The sequence below is a fragment of the Hibiscus syriacus genome, unplaced genomic scaffold, assembly GCF_006381635.1.
Source record: "Hibiscus syriacus cultivar Baekdansim isolate YM2019G1 unplaced genomic scaffold, ASM638163v2 tig00110206_pilon, whole genome shotgun sequence".
Lineage (NCBI taxonomy): Eukaryota > Viridiplantae > Streptophyta > Magnoliopsida > Malvales > Malvaceae > Hibiscus > Hibiscus syriacus.
Genome location: NW_024062627.1, coordinates 2592522 through 2610725, shown reverse-complemented (window position 1 = coordinate 2610725; position 18204 = coordinate 2592522). Strand labels below are relative to the sequence as shown.

The 18204-nt window shown below is 33.0% G+C and overlaps 1 protein-coding gene and 1 pseudogene across 1 annotated transcript; one reads left to right on the top strand and one right to left on the bottom strand.

Moving 5' to 3' along the window:
- Positions 1 to 333: 333 nt before the first annotated feature.
- Positions 334 to 2515, bottom strand: LOC120113400 (annotated as a pseudogene).
- An 11845-nt stretch (positions 2516 to 14360) lies between these two features.
- LOC120113396 (probable ADP-ribosylation factor GTPase-activating protein AGD9) lies at positions 14361 to 17881 on the top strand. The gene is made up of 8 exons (XM_039134572.1): positions 14361 to 14447; positions 14501 to 14624; positions 14709 to 14827; positions 15653 to 16085; positions 16222 to 16482; positions 16968 to 17090; positions 17312 to 17410; positions 17544 to 17881. Exons 2-8 carry the CDS (start codon positions 14553 to 14555, stop codon positions 17649 to 17651), a joined length of 1215 nt encoding a protein of 404 aa, XP_038990503.1. The 5' UTR covers positions 14361 to 14447; positions 14501 to 14552; the 3' UTR covers positions 17652 to 17881.
- The last annotated feature ends 323 nt before the right edge of the window (positions 17882 to 18204 follow it).

Sequence of the window (18204 nt, the reverse complement as noted above, 5' to 3'; positions counted from 1 at the left end):
ATTTAAAATTATTGAGTCGAATCAACAATCATTAGAGTAGGTGATTAAAAACTTAAGTTGATACATCTCATTTCTTTTAAGTTGTGATTCAATACTTATTAGGAGCAAAATTCACCTTCCCTCCCCTATATAAGAATGGTTCAAAGAAACATAAATGTTTCAACATCCCATAGTGGTACCCAGAACGTCAACCCTTGAGGATAATGCAAAAGAACAGCTGCAACAGCAGAACGCATGTGAAGGCAGGAACAAATGGATCCAGACACTAATAATTTGACGACTGCAAACTCCCCAATAAGATTTTATTTTGCATCCAATATCCTATCATATCAGTGAACAACAAACCCAGAACTTCATTCACATTCTCATTTATAATATATACTACATGATTCACACAAAAACCAAGCCTATTTCTCACTCACTCAAACTATTAATTATCCTAAACACCACCGAGAACAAAATACACCAATACTTTACACTGCTTCTGCTGTTGATACCAATGAAACTCCGGGTCCGGTTTATCCCACTTGTTCGAAACAGATCAAACTATGCTCAGTTCTCTCTACCTTGCCTCGCCAACTTTAGATGTTAGAGCTGTGTTGAGCTGCTCCTGTGTGTAAAACCGGCTCTCCATCTTAACATTTACTTGCTGTATCATCAATTCGTTAACAACAGACACACTAGCGTGCTGCACATCCAGCTCTAGCTCCTCCAAGGTAGACATTAACTTCGCTGCTGGATGGTTCTTTTTATTGGAATGGATTCGAATCATGGCATCCGATTCAATAATCTTAACATTGATATCTAGTTCTGCCAATTTGCTGTCGATGTGGTTCGATATCGTGTGGCCTTGGTCTTTACTTGCAAGTTCTTTCTTCGTCTCCTCTAATTGTTTATGCAACTCCTCTTTCTGCCAATCCACATCATGTAGCTTTCTCCTAAGCTCGTTAATATATGAAATAGCATCGCCAAGGAGGGATGCTTTATCCATCTTCGATACATTCGGAACCACAGCACGCAGAGCATAAAACCTCTGGTTAAGCTTCTCTCGTCGTTGTCGCTCAGCTTCAACATGATTCAGAGGCTCCTCTCGTCCGTTGGCTGGTTTTCGTCCCCGTTTTCGAGGCCTCTTTTCAGGCTCCAAGACAACCCTTTTACTAACAGTTTCCTTAAAACCGAAACTTCAAGATCGGAATCCCCTGCTCCACCACTTGATTTCGCCACATCACAAGGAGGCAGAATTACACCAGAAGTAAACGAAACCATCTCTTCCTCATCACTCCCTCTCGAAGTAGGTGATCTCTTCTTCGTAGAGTTACCTGAAAACAAAGTGCCATTACCAATTCCCTTACTCTCACCAAAGTTTAGTATCTCCCCAGATTCTGGTTTCAACAAGTGGGAAGGGGAATTTCCATCAAAGCCATTATTGGGGAAATTCAAGCAAAAACTCGTGCCCTGCTGATGATTTCCAACATGAGTAGAACTGGGATTATAGGATAAACTACTAGAACTGGGGTTCTGATTGCTAGTATTGTTGTTATTACTTTGATTAAGTGCAGCTCCGATATCAGGATCAGTAATCCAAAGCGAAGTCGGGTCATTTTCGCAGTGATCGGCAGTAGTATTATTAATAGACCAGGAACCAGTTTCAATTCCATTATTGAAGTTAAACAAAGCTCGAACCTTTTTGATGAGATCTGAGCTTTCGTTTATAAGTTCCGTTGACGCCAATTCAACAACCCCATTCGCCGACGGTATACAAACCATCGTTTGCAAACCGAAAACCTGGCCTTGCCTCGCTCTCTCGCACGTCGAACCGGCTAATCTGTCCGATCCAACGACCCAAACCGGACTAGAATTGAAAAAGGCCTGTCCCGGAAGGCCACTGCCGTTGACGAAAGACTGTGTCATGGAAACTAAAAAGAACCACTCGGTGTCCGTGACTTCTTCGTCGACGCCGTCATCGGCAGTGACGGTGGATCCCGAAATCAAAGAGTTGAGTTCTCTAAGGACTCTTTTACGGTGTCTTGCTCCACGACTGCAGATAAAGAAGCTTTCGACTTTGATATTCCTTTATCTTCTTCCCCTTTGTAATACCCATCGCCCCAGCCGAGCGAGGCGGTTCCGGAGTAATCGTACGAGGACTGCCAAAAAATGGCGTAAGTCCAGCAATTGCGAGCGCCTTCGAGGAGGGCTTGGAGACGCCGCTGAAGGGAGTCTTGATTGCAGGGAGAAACGGAGGGATGGGATTGGGCGGCGACGGAGAACTTAAAAGGGTCGGCTCCAACAGAAGCGACGGGTGTGGAAGTGGATGCAGAGGATTGCTGCCACAAAGAAGAGATATCGGAGCTCATGAAAGCGTCCATAACTGATGCGTTATCGTCCGACCAAAAGTTCAGCGCCGGCGGTAACTGATAGTCCGTCATTACATAAGATTTCGGCAGATTTTTGTCACTTTTTCGTAATTTTGTTTGTGGTTCCGAAGAAGAAGAAGAACAAGCAGGTAGAGAAAGTAGGAAATGGATATTTTTTGGGATCATTTGCGGTTTCTTTTCCTGATTTATATTCGGAGTGAATTTTCTTTTTTTATTTATTTATTTATTTTCAGTGGTGGGTAGGAAAAAGAGATGAATTAGAAAACGACAAAACAGTGGTACAATTCCTGTTTTAGTCCTTACATGCTAAAATTACTGATTTAATCCACTTACTTTTTTAAGAATAATCCACTCATTTTTTGAATTGTCTACGGTGATTACAAGATAACATATGTTAAGAATCTTTATTATCCATTGATAAGGCGCACACACCCACAAATACAGTTGCTTGAATATAAGACTTCTAAGAAAAATAACATTTTTAATAAATCATTAGTATTTGATCTATTAACCAACTAACATCGTATCGTATTCTGCAAATGCCCATTATGAGGACGACACTACCAACTCATTTTGCTCCATTCATAAATGTCAAGGTTCGAACTTATGACATTGCTTAAAGAATCAAGTGCATCGTCTCACTATCAACTAATTATTATGAACAATACTTTTTTTAATCACTTGATGAGTTCATAATCCACTCAAACTTAACATAATATAGCTCCATCTTTTTCCACAATGCTAGCATTATGATCAAACTGATGATAATTTTACCAGAAAGTGCATGACATAATGGCAAGACACACTATGGTTAAAAAAATTCAAGTTCGAACATTACATATAATATTATCAAAAAAGACACCCGTAAATCTTGAACATACACCTTAAAACGTATATGATTGTTAATAATCACATACTAAATTATATAAAATTAGAGTAATTGGATCAAATCTTAAGGTTTAACATGATAGAAAAACTAAAACTACAATTAGACCATTTAAATTCATATTTAAGTAAAAATAGAAATATTTTTCCATCTACATGTTTTACTCTTGTCGTCGGCAATGGCAATATCAAAGGAAATTATAACTAAAAAGAAGATATTATTCTATATTCCAATTTGTCAAAAAATAATCCCTCAGCATTATAATTTACAAGAATGATTTCTAAAACAACGGGCCAAGAATTTTTTTGTTCGTTTTCTTTTGCGAGTTTCTTGGCCATAATTCGTTTAGATTTTGACAAATTCCCAAAATATTTCGTGGCTCAAATATTTGAAATAAAAAATATATTATAATTATTAAAATTTGAAATGGAATACTTCGCCCACAGAGTGTATTGATTTTCATTACTTGATTTATTTTTTATTATAAAGAAGCGAGGCACAGTTTGGTTTATTGTTTACAGTGAAATTAGGTTTGTTTTTATTAAATATTATTATTGTTTTCGTGTGAAAAATACGATTGTCAGTCTATTTCATTAATAATTAAAGTTAGCTACAGTTTATATAATTGTTTTCTAAGCCACAAGCATCCAAATATTTTTAGCAATTACACGCCTAAACTCCCAATTTGCATTATTGTAGATTCTAAACATTGAATACATCGTGCGCGTGGGTAAGGTTGAGTCGAGTTTTCGGCCGATCTAAACCGACTTGAAAAATATACACAATTCATTTGAAATTTGATTTGATCTAAATTTAAGGTGATTTAATTTTTAAATTCGATCGGATTTTTTAGATAAAATCTAGCCTAACCTGAATGAAAACAAATATATTTATAAAAAATATTAATTTTATTCAATAAAAATAGGGATCTAATTGAAAAAATAATATAGAGAGGGTTATTATTGTAATTATATCTAAATATATAAAGTATAATTATATTATTTTTTGGGCTTGTTTTGAGTCTTTTTCACCCTAAACCTGAATCCGAACCAACTCGAGCATATCCTCTAAAAAAACCTGAACCAACCTAAACTCAATTTTTTTAAATAAAATTGATCCAATAAGATTGGATCGGTTCAGAACCTGTCGAGTTCGGGTCTCGTACCCATCCCTATACATGAGTTTAAGTTAATTTTTTGAGCTTTATGTTTATTTTAAAAATGTAATATTATATAATTTTATTTTTGTTATGTTATAATATATTCTTAGAATTTGACACGTTTTTCCTTTGCTTTTAGATTTTAGTAATTATGTATTTATGGTACATTTTTTCTACATTTATAATATGTTTTTCTCCGTCCCTTAACACGTTTTCAATTATCTTATCATTGTTTTCATTTTTTCTCATTGTTAGACTTGACATCGCCACAACTGATTAATATAACGTTTATTTGTTATCATTTTGATCTTTCCTGCTTTGGACATTCGGATTGAATTTGAATATGCGATATGCGTTATTAGATAATTTTCTCACTTCACTTTACTCTAATTTACATTTTATCGGTGGTCTTTCAGTAGCTCGATCTCCTTTTGTAATTCGTTTACCAATGCAATTAAATATGTTTGTATCTATCTTTCGTTAGAATTTTTGGCTAGTTTTTTTAAATTTTTTTTTTATATAGTCTGTTTATGATCTCAAACATTTAGTTTTTTGTGTAATGATGATAGAAAATGTGTTAATTATATGTTTAATTTATGGTTATAACGTTATATTATAAATATTTTAAATATTTTTTTAATAAAACTAACTCTTTTTTAAAAAAAAGGATTATGTTTTCAATAATATTAATAATTTTTAGTTATTTTTTATAAAAAAAATCAAAGCCAATCATTAATTTGCACTATTTTCTTTTCCTTTTACGACAAAAGCATTGCAACTTGCAATGGTGCGTTCATCTTGTTCATATTCCTTAAGCTTTGTTTTTCCCCTTAAGCTTTGTTTTAATATAATGTAATTAATAAATAGCTTTTATGTGAATTTGGACAAATTTGGATAATTATGGGTGGTTCGTCTAAAATCTTAATTTTTAAAATAATGTGACGTAATTATAAGATAATATTTATCTATAATTTTTCTTTATTATTGAGAATATATATATATCATGTAAATATAAATGCTTAAACTCATAATGTTAAGAGAGAACATTAATTTTTTTAACTATTTGAAATATATGAATGAATTTAAAATTTTAGTTAAGAAAAGGATAGAATAGAATAGTAATTATGAAGCAATGGCAGATTGTGAATGGCAGATTGTGAATGGTAAACCTTCCCAGCTGAGTCGGAGTTGGAGCCACACATCTTTTATCATTACCATGGAGCCTACCATTCTCACGTTTTTAATTGCAAAACAACATAGGAAACGACAAAATACTTTTTTAATAATAGGGTAAACTACATAAAGAGTCACTAATGTTTGAGTAGTTTTCCATATTTTCCATTGAACTTTTAAAAGTTACAAATTAGACACCAATGTTATAACTTGTAACAAAATAATCACTCGACGCCTTAACATGTATAACGAAAAGTTGTGTTGGACCGTTAAACGTTTACTTGGCCCTTTGACTGCTTACTTAAGTTGTTACCGATCAACTCTTATTATAAAGAGCTTGACGAGGATGATGACGATACCCATGTAAACACGCTCCATGAAGAGCATGAGCGACATGGCTTTGGAATTAACAGCTTGGGTGAGTTTCCAAAGATGGGTGTTGCTCGGCTTGTCTTCTACATTTGTATCCCTGTATTACCCCCTTTTCTGGGTGTTTTTTTTTTCGACGGCCCGAAATCGTTGCACTTGATCGAAAGTTCAAAACTTAACCGGTTGATCAATTGGATGGTGTTGATAACATAGATCTTCTAAGCATTGTTTTCGATGGTCAAGATGAATTCTTAAGCCATGATGGTGAGAATATGAACTCGTCGACATCGACATGCATACATCATCCATGCGCATGAATCTTTGAAATAAACTGCAGTGTGAGAGAATCCAACTTCTTGGGTTTTAGGCCGAACCCAGAAAATTCTTTCGATGTTGTAATCTCCTTCTTCGTTGAACTCTTTTATAACTCGCTCGAGATTGTCATCACTACCATTGTCGTATAAGATCGAAATAGTACATGACCATTTCTAATTAGATGGATACTTTGTTTTCACTTTCCCCTTCTGTATGACCATTTCATCTTTGATCTTATAAAAGCAGACTCTTGGCTCAGCAATATTCGTTTCTGCTATTTTGATTCTTGAATGTTTTAGGCAGATAAAGTGGTTTGCTATTTACAAAAAGCTAAAGCTTGAATCTTTGAACAGCATTACTTCCTTGGTTTGAAACTTGTTCTACTTTTATTCAAGGCTTCTTTGAATTACATGACTAGAAAGTTTCTTTGGTTTTATTAGTCGAGATTTTTTATAGACAGAGTGCAAAAGAGGTAGGTATTCATGCACTTCTCATTATGGAAACCAATATCATTGTGCACCTTTGATAGCAGAAAAGAAAACCAGAAGAAGAAACGATTCTAGTTTGAGGGAGGACTCGGATATAGCCTTCAACGCTCCGACAATGCAAGAAAACATGCTCATAGAAGCTCTGGAGGAAGCATCTGAAGATGGGTCGCTTACCAAATCCCAAGACATTGATCCTTTCGTCTTTGAATCTAGAAGGGAGCATTGGAAGGTCGAGGTAACTGGCTATACTCCGTCCCGGCCCAAATTGAATTCTTGAACAGAAAACGAATCGACAAGACCTTGGATCGAGGTAAGGAGTCAAGTTCGGCGTGTGAGCTTGTTTATTTCTTCTCTAATAACATGGTTGAAAGAATCTGAGTCCTTGTACCTAGCGATAAGGTTCTGGGGATGGAAGCAGAGGGGTTGGCAGATATGATGGAGTGAGGGAGGAGGAGAAAATAGAAAGCGAGTAGATGGTGAATGGGGATGGTAGTGGGGTAACCGGTCGATGGGTCAGGTAAACAGTCAACGGTAGTTTTCCGTCACCCACGTTAACGGCGGTTAACAGTGAGGGACTATTTTGTTATAATTATAACGTTAGGGACTAATTTTCAATTTTTAAAAATCTAGTGGAGAAAACAAAAACTTACTCAAACATTAGTGATCTTTGGTAGTTTACCCTTTCGTATATCAAAAAGACAGTCTTATCCCAAACAAATAGGGAAAAATACATGTTTAATACCTCAATATCACTTTTGTTCTGTTTTAATCACTAAACTATTATTCTTTTTCAAAACTGTTGTTAATGTTATATTTTGATCACCTACCGTAAAAAAGTAACAAAATTTCTAGCCTGACATTTTATAAAAAAAATAATGATGAAAAATTACCTTAAGGTGACACGTCAGCGTCATTGTTAGTTTTTTAATGAAGTGTCTGAAATGAAACTAAAACGTGGAATTAGATATGATTTTCAAACAAAAAATAGTTTTTTTAAGTAATACGAGAAAATATTTATTTATCGAAAACCGTATCAACAACGTATGTCAATTACATGCTGAACAAACATAGTCTGAACTATCATAAAATCTTACAATAATCGCCTAGTGATAGTTTGATAAGAAAAAATATGAATAAATGAAGCAGTGACATATATAAATTGATCGTACCAACTACTCCGATCACCAACCATGGAGGAAAAAAACTTGAAGAATATCCAAAACGACAAACGGAGAAGGCGATCTCCCCTGAAAGGCAATTCCATCCATGGAAGCATGTTGAAATGCAAACCAAGAAAAAAAACCTGCACCGAAAGTCCACAAACGTTGGTAGCCATGATATCATTTACTAGAAAAAGGGCTAAGAGAAAACATTAACATTAAACTATGATAAAACTAAAATTGAAAATTAGTAAAAGTAAAAAAGAAATAACGAAAAATGGGAACAAAAGGGCATGGAGATGGTCGTGAACAACCACCAAAATTGCCCTAAAGATCCCGTCGATTTGCTTGTAACTCCTGAATTGCCTCAGAGAAAGAGTAGATTTGGTAACTGCCTCAGAGAAAGAGAAAGAGTAGATTTGGTAAATAAAAAATAATTAAATGATCAAAACAGAACAAAAGTGATAGTTGAAAAAATTAAATATATAATTAAAAAAAACAAATAACACTCAAACAATTCAACAATTAAATTTGTGATGTAATAATAAAGGTTTTTGTTAAATTTTATTTATGTTTATTAATTAAGAATAAATTTAATAAAAACAAATGATCAAGAGTAAAATTGAATTATAATTTTTTTGAAAAAAAATTATAATATAATTGTATCATTATTTTAATTGTAATTTAAATATTTTAATAGAACTAAAGACGGACGCATTATATTATATTAGAGGGGGCAAATTTATAAAACTTTAAAGGATTTTAAGAATGACGAAAAGAGAATTTTAACATAAAATATAAAAAAATTAAAATCTATAAAAATCTAAAAATTGTAGGGAGGCAACCACCAACGATGTAAAATATAATTTTATTACTTTTAACTTTAAAACATAAGAAACTAAAAAAAATGACCTTAGTGTCGCCGCCGCTTCTGAAAGAATCTTTTATGTAACAGTAGATTTTATTCTTCAGACTATTGGCCTTTCCTTAAAATCACCATTCGGTTCTAACTTTGTAGGTCATACAAAATATATTTTAAAATTATATAAATAATATAATAATAATAAATACTTCTAAATATAATATAAATCTATATTTTTTAATTTTATATTTTATATTTTTAATTTTACATATTTATCCAATTGATTTGGAATCACGGAGTTTAATAACATCAAATTCAATCATAATTTTTAAATATTGTATTATGTTAAACTAATATTTTTATATAAAATAAATAATTGTACAAGGAAATTAACAAAATTGTTATAAGTACAATGATAAAAAAATTAAATACTATTTTTTATTATCAAAAATACTATTTATTAGTAGTATTAGGTCCAGTTTTTGTGCAATGTTTTTTTTTTGTTTTTTTAATAAATTATATAAAAACATAAAAAATTTAACATTATATTTTGGCTTTATTTTGATCATCTACCGTTAAAAAATAAATAGAACCATTGATGTGTCATTTTAAAAAAAATTGAATGATGATATGACATTATCTCATGGTGACACATCAACATCATCGTTAATTTTTCAATACAAACTACAAAGTGACCAAAATAAAATTAAAATTAAACGTTAGGCATGATTTAAAAAAAATAGTTTAATGACCAAAATAAAACGAAAGTAATAGTTAGGATATTAAACATGTAGTTTATCCAATAAAATATATCTCCACACATGATTAGCTTGTCCTATTCGGTTCATTTTCTAACATTGAAGAGTGATGTTCGTACTTGGCACCCACAATGAAAATACATGTCTAATTATCAGTTTAATTTGTGGTGTCGAGTTCATTTTCAGCATGTGCTTGTTCAGAAAGAAAGAAACATGTATTTGTGCTTTGACATCACACTAACGTAAGAATCAAATAATGGTTAAGAAATTATTATTATGTCTTAATGTTTTAAATTCGGACACGATATTTATAAAGATTTATGAACGTTCATTGTAAATAATTGAAATTTTTTTGAATATATATTATCTCGTATTCACCCTAAACTAATAAAAATAATATCAAACTTGTAAATATAATACAAAATAGTAGCCTAGGTGATTTATTTACGACAAGAGATATTCCAAAGGATTTTTAGCCTACTTGCTTATAAATTATGTGAAGTGTCACTATATATGCAAGTAATTAATGGGACAATGCACCCATATAATGACTCATGAGTTATGAACATCATATAATATGCACCATCCGGGTGGTCCAATCTCTTTTTTTTTGGGGGGGGGGTGGAAGACAAAATAAATTTAAAATTCCGACCACAAAATTTCCTGTATTAATTGTTTGTGGAGGAAGGAATGTTTATGGCCCATCTACAAATGGGTAGACAACGATTGAAAAATTGGGTTTTATTGTATGATAGAGCGTTTTTAAACTTTTAATCCATTATGATATAAATTATACAATATTTATATTTAATACAGCCATGATGTATAAATCTATATACAGTTAGTAAATTAAATTTTGCTGTGTGATTATAAAGGGTAAACTAGATATTTAGCCTGTCAATTATTTGTGCGGTCCGTTTTAATCATCCAACTATTGCTTTTCAAATCATACTTAACATTATGATTTGATTTCATTTTGATCATTATCCATTAAATCTATATTGACATGACGTTATTAGGGATGACAGACAGGTTATATCTCATGGATTTCGCATCTCGGGTGGGGATGGGTATAAGTTTAGTTGATGATGAACGGGTGTGGATGTAAACAGTCATACCCACCATTAGTAGTGGGTAGGTGATGAGTTTGAGATCTTACCCACCCGCATCCGCCCACTTCACATTTAAATACTAAATGTGTAATTTACCCTTATAGTTTGATGATATATCGTCTCAATCCTCATCTCACAGTCACACATTCTTGTCTGCAACTAAATATAAGATCAAGCTTGCAGTGGGCGTTTGTCCTGGCCCAATCGTTTGCCAAAAGCCCACTTTAATCATTATTAGAATAGATCCGTGATCGTCTGGTTTGAAGGGTTGAATTATGGTTTTGGTATTTTTTATGATTAATTTTAGTTTTAATTTCACTATTTTAATTTTCAATATATATTTTTTATTTTTATAATATCATTGGTTTGTTTAAATACTTTATTTTTGTAATTAAAGGAGCACGATATTAATCCTATACAAGAGGATGCCAATATCACTTGATCACTAAAACAAAAAAACATAATTCATCTATTATAAGATGAGCCTAACACGTTACATTGGGCCACCAAAACGATCACTATTTTAATTTTTTTTCTCATGATTAAAACATATAAAATCATTGACTAATACCAAAATATTAACTTTCATAATGATCGTACAATATTTTTACAACCATTATATAGTATAAATCAAAATAAGTTCAAAATATAATCACAGTTCCCGACAAAATACACATAACGGTCCTATAAATATATATGTTCACTAAAGTAATTAGATATTTTACTCAGATATGGATGTTAGAAATATTGCAACGATTTTGCTTCACGAACAACAGTAATTTGCTTGTATGCGAACATAAACAACCGAATATTGAGCTTTACAACCTTAATTGTATATTACTAATATAATATACACCATGAAATTCATAAACATAAGCTTGCTAGAAATATAAGTTTTGAGCATCGAGTATCAATTTGTTTCACTATCCAAAGGTATATCACGTTAATAGTCAATCAATGAAAAGTTATTCGATACTACAAGTCTCATGTATAATCTAATCCTTGTTCTTAAAACTTAGTCATAAAATTGTATCAACAATGATAAATTATTTGGTTTAACCTAACATCAGAAAATAATCAACAATAACAATTATACAATCACAACTACATGAAAACACAGCAATATCACGTTATCTCACTAAACTATCAAGTGATATGATATAATGATATCCAGTGTCATATAAGTAATCAAGTATCAACAATAGTGGTGCTACTTGGTCTTAAAAAAAATTAGCTGACCCTATTCCCATATGTAATGGGGTAAGAGGGAGTTAGGGTAATAGGTTGCTCCCAACACCAAGTTGAGAGCAGCTTTCGTGGAAGACATCCGTTATGAATTGCCCTTAATAGGACTCGATCCCACGACCACAAGGTTAAGAGCCTTGTTTGGTCTTACTAACCATTAAGTATTATTTTACCATATAGACTTAAGTGCGGTTGTTTGGTCTCATTAACCGTATACTGTCACACACAATTTTTGGTGCTCATAGGCCAACATACCAACAATTGCATTTTAAGGCCAAACATTGAGACTTAATGTCATTTATAAGATTAATCATATGTTATGAAAGATTGATTTTAGGTGAAGAGTTTTCGTACTCCTAATCACATAAGAGTATATATACATCTAACTCTCAAAGTAATATCATTAATTCTTCTCATACGGGTCTCATGGCTTATTAGTAAGTTCTATATACCAATTATCTTTATACCATTAACATTTATTTTCAAACATTAAGGGTATTTCGATAATTTTATGGTATTTTGTATCTCTTAAGGGTACTTTGGTCCTTTAATTAGTTAATGCTTCTTTTTAACCTCATATGTTCTTAATAGACACAATCCATTTCCATTTATTGATTTAAAGGGAATCTAAGCCTTTATTAGCCTTTAGTATCGCTGCTAAGCAGAGGAATCAATACTCTTGAATAGTGTCTATATCGTCGAATTGGCACACAGAAATACATCAATTAATCTCAATATCGATTTTCGATATCAATATTCTATGAATGGGATTTGCCCATATTTTAATTATAATTTCATATGGTATCAATGCCTCAAGAACAATATTATACTCGAATCAAAAAATGAACATTTTAAGCTTGAAAATCATTCACAATACCCCTTAACACACTCGATTTAAAGTTTTACTCTATTTCTAAGGTTATATGGGTGACATGGGGCATGTAACTTCATTCATACTTATGTTTAACAACATATTCAACAATTTGATCACCAAACATGCTTAGCAATCAAACATTCTCAACAAGCAACATACAACACACAATGCATTGTATTTATAAGGTTCATGATACACAACACGATTAGATTTTGAGTACACCATCTTAGCTCAAAACATCAATGGATTCTCCTAGATCAACTTTACCCAATCTTCTATTTTTGATCAAGATATATATTTAGTTGTTTCGTGTCTTTATTATTGTTTGATTTTGAGGAAGTCGAAGGGTTCTAGAATAAATTTGTTGAGTCCAAGGATTTTTTTTGATGAAATAAACATCATATTCACGTTTAAGAGGTCAAAAACGAGTGAATTGTAAATTTTAGGATCCATCGATCGCCAACGATGATGGTTGATGGCTATCAACAGTGATGGTGGTGAGTGGCGATCGGTGAAGAGAGACTTTAATCAAATTTAGGGGTCAAATTGATTTTTTATCTAAATTTGAGGGGTTAAAATGAGATTTCATCTAAAGTCCAAGGTCAAATTAGTATTCTATCTAAATTTCAAGAGTCAAATAAAAAAATTAATCCATTTTATCTAAAATGTCATGTCATCAAATTAACTTGAGTTAACGATTCAATGAAATGTAACAGTCAATAATGTAAGTGATTAAAATTTAATAAATCAATAATTATCAATTTGATTGAAACATAACTTTTCGAATTTGGTAAGAAAAAGTGTAAAAATATAAAAGAAAAACGATCAATTCGGTAGTTAATCATATTTATTAATGGTATAATGATAAAATTAGCCCCTAACAGCGCATAAATGATCACTTTACCTCTATACTTTTTTTGGAGCATTTTAACACTCAACGTTTCAAATTTTGGTCAAAATAACTCTTGTTGGATGAAAACTATTAATTAACTACGATTAACACGTGTTGTTGACGTGACATTTTTACATATGCTCTACTGATGACATGTCAAATGAATATATCATCATTTTAAATGATGTGACATATTTCATATCATGAATTAAATACATACAAAAATATCACGTTAATAACTTATATTTAATTGTCCGTTAATAAAAGATTTTATCTAACATAAATTTTTCTTATTAAAAATATACAAAATCTTTAATAAAAAATAAACAAGATAATCAATTATGCAAGCATTAAGAATTATTTTTATCATTATACGCTTATTTATTTAGCATTGGATACGGGTTGGTTGGTTAATTACCGAAGGAATAGCCGTTGAGCCATCAAATAGAATTGAGGTCGATGAGATGTGTACTTATTTAGTTAAGCTTCTTACATCCAATTCACGGTCGATAATAAAACCGTCACTTAACCACCACCGTCACCACCACCCACGGTGGAAGCTTCGCCTCTCTCACCACACACTCACTCACTCCATTTCAAGGTCTTTTGCGTCATTTCAGAAACTAAAATAATAATAAAAGGCTAAAATCGACATTACATGATAAAAAACCAAAAATCCAATTGCATATAGCATTTGATTAGCTTTGTGGTTTCTATATCCCTTATTGTTGAAGTCTGAGGAGGTGTTCGATTATCGATCCCACCCCTCTTCAGTATAGAGATTTTCCCTTCATTCTTTGTAAATTCCATTTAAATATTTAAATAAAGAATACATTTTTCGTTCTGAAATTCGAAAAATTTGAAGGAAAAAAGGGAAAGCATCGATGGCGTTGTCCGATAACATGACCGATAAGAATGCTGTTTTCAGAAAGCTGAAAGCGAAATCAGAAAACAAGGTATTTTTCCTTTCTTTATTTGTAGATCTGATTCAGATCTGAAATTCCCTTAGTTGATCTTCGACTATTTTATTTTCCTGTTAGATGTGTTTCGATTGTAATGCGAAGAATCCAACATGGGCATCAGTGACTTACGGGATCTTTCTTTGCATCGACTGCTCGGCTGTTCATCGGAGTCTCGGTGTACACATCAGCTTTGTCAGGTTTCATTCTTATTGTTTTTTTAATATGTTTTCGGATCTAGTTTTCATGTTTTGCATTAATTAGTAATGCCTTCTAATTTTCATGTTCTCAATTATACTATGCATAAAACTGATATGTCTAGTGTGGAAATTTGTGAATTAAAATATGGAAAACGTTTGATTGAGCAGATTACGTTCTGCAGTTTTGGGTTTCCTGAAATTCAATTGAAGGAATAAATGATGAGAGAAAATTTGTTTTTTTTTATTCTTTTTACGTGCTCCTAAATTATTAATTTTCACATACAAAGATGTTTTGTGAACTCTTGTTTCTAGTGCTGGAGAGAATCCTGAACTGAAATATTCTTTTGGGCTTTTGTTATGAGTGGTAGTAACCTCACCTTTTGATTTATACACCTAAATGGGGCAAGCTGTTCCTGCATTAGCTTTTGTTCTCTCTTTGATGTAGTTTTGAAATTTACTTTGAGAGGGACCTTTTTTTTTTGGGTGGGGTGGGGGGTTTTGATTGAAGAAACCCTTTTGTAGAGATTAATCTTTATTAACTTAACCTGTCTATGAGTTTTTGGGGGTAAACAATGTAGTGTGCATGTTGCCTCCCTATTTCATGTTGTCGGTGCTCTTTCCCAGGAGTCAAGAGTAGCGTCTTTACTGGCCAACAGAAGTGTCCTTTTAGATATTTGGTGTTTACTGTGAAACGTACTAATTAGTGAAGACTTGAATATTTTGATGTCAATTGCATCATACCACGTTACATCTGCTGCTTATATTCTCAAGTCTTTGTGTTTCTCTTTTTTCTTTCTTTCTGAAAAGCACGAATATTTTATGCAGGTCTACAAATTTAGATTCTTGGTCTCTTGAACAATTGAAAATGATGATCTATGGAGGAAACAACCGTGCTCAGGTTTTCTTTAAGCAGCATGGATGGTCTGATGTAGGCAAAATTGAGGCCAAATACACTTCAAGAGCTGCCGATTTATATAGGCAAATATTATCTAAAGAGGCTGCTAAGAGTATGGCAGAAGAGGCAGGTTTACCTACATCCCCTGTTGCTTCTGAGTCACCTCAAGCACCCAATGGACTTCTTCATAGCAAGACTGATGAAGCTCCTAAAGAAAGTTCTTTAGGCGGGCAAGAAAAACCAGAGCTTCCTCCTTCACCGAAAGCTTCTCATAAAGTTGTTACCAGCACTGTCAAGAAGCCTCTAGGTGCAAAAAGAACTGGAAAAACTGGAGGACTTGGTGTCAGAAAGCTTACTTCAAAGGTATTCCTTCCAGACCCTCTTGAACAATGAACTTACCGCAGAAGGATCATAAGGATATCTTGATTAGAAAGGTTTCTTATTTTGGAGTTATTTTAAATGCCCTGCTTCTTGATAACATAATTTTCTTTACTTGCAGCCAAGTAAAAATCTCTATGATCAAAAGCCTGAAGAACGAGTTGTCCCTGTTGCTTCCCCAGCTAAGGACACTGCACCCGTTGGTTCAGCTTTTCCATCTCGTTTTGAGTATCTAGAGAATGATCAATCTAGTGAGTTGAATTCTGGCGGCCCACAAATTCTTGGCCATGTTGCTCCACCAAAGTCATCAAGCTTCTTTGAAGAATTTGGAATGGAGAGTGGTTTTCAGAAGAAATCAAGCTCAAATAGCACAAAAGTGCAAGTAAGTAACATGGCCAAGTGCTTAAATATTTTGTGTATAAAAGGCTGGTTAGTTTGATTGTATTATCTCTTTTGGTTTTAGAACATCTTACTTTATGATTCTTCTTATCACTTAAGATCAATCGAAAATCTATACTGCTAGAGATGTTTTCAACTTTACGAGGATGTCTGACATGAAGAGATTGAACATGGTATATTATTTTGGTTATGCTTTTAGCTAGGGCCTAGAGTTAAACTTTCCCTTGAATATCAAGTTTTGGTACATAGCCTTCAGTCTACTTGGATATGTCACTTTTACCTACCAAACCAAATATACTTTAGTTCCCATATTGGAGATGTCCATGTAGAGTAATGTGTGAGAATTGGGGTTGGGAAGTGTCACCTTGTTTGATGTTGGCTTGGAAGGGGTCAATCTTAGTTATCATTTCCGCTTTTATCTTCTTTTTCCTCTTGGTTTTGTTTCTTACTGCTTCATTTTAATCTCAGGTTCAGGAAACTGATGAAGCTAGGAGAAAGTTCTCTAATGCAAAATCTATTTCATCAGCCCAGTATTTTGGTGATCATACCAGGGTAGACAATGATGCACAAGTTACTTTGCAGAAATTCTCAGTACGTGCAGTAGCTATTGCTTTCTTGAAAGATAACATCCTTAGTTTTCTAGTTGACATCTAATTTTCGGAATACGCTTTCTTTAATCATCTTTAACAAGTTTAGGGATAATCGGAAGTAGTTGGTAATCCATTTATCTGTTGAGAGCAGTAACAAGTGGTAATTTATACGTGAAATGTGGTGTTCTGATATTTGATAGCCACCTTGTTTTTTTTTTTCAGGGTTCAACAGCCATCTCCAGTGCTGATCTTTTCGGTCAGTCTGCCGATAGTTCTATTGACCTTGCTGCTAGTGATCTCGTCAACCGACTCTCTTTCCAGGTCTGCTTTGTATATTGCATCTGTTATGCATCACCTGAATTTTTATTAGTGCATATGCAATCTGGGAGTTTACATTACCTATTTTCTACATCGGGGTTAAGTTGATTTATCATCATCATGAAATCACTTGCAGGCACAACAAGATATATCAAACCTTAAGAACATAGCCGGGGAGACTGGAAAGAAACTGAGCTCATTAGCATCCACTCTCATGTCGGATCTGCAGGACAGAATCCTTTAATTCAATGTTCTGGGCTTTAAAGATATTACCGGCCTATATGTTCTGTAGCGAATGTAAAGCGAGTTAATCATAAAATTCTTTCACGGAAGAGAGGAAATAATATTTTAAAAGAAACAGCGTCCAATTGTTTTTGTTACTTGTTATACCACTTGCAGAGGTGGTGTCTTATTAGTGTAGTCCCTTCGTATCTGTATGAGATGTAAACCAATCAAGGTTTGATGTTGTGCGTATTTAGGAAAGGTTTGTTAAATTTGCGAACTACATTGCGTTGCCACTTTAATTTGTTTAACTTTTGGTTTCGGCATTTGCTTGTTCTTTAAGTCCATTATTGGTAGGATATGATTGTTGTGTAGATAGATAACAAGTTGGGGCATTGCCATTAGCATGCAGCAAGGAAGTAAAATTCAAAAGTAAACGAAATTTTAATTATTTATTATATTTTACGAAACTCATCATTTCTACACAATGAATTTCAAACACATTGTAATAAATGATCTATCTCAAACTAATTTTCAATCGTCTACATTTCCCCAAATTTCTTTCTCGCCTGGAT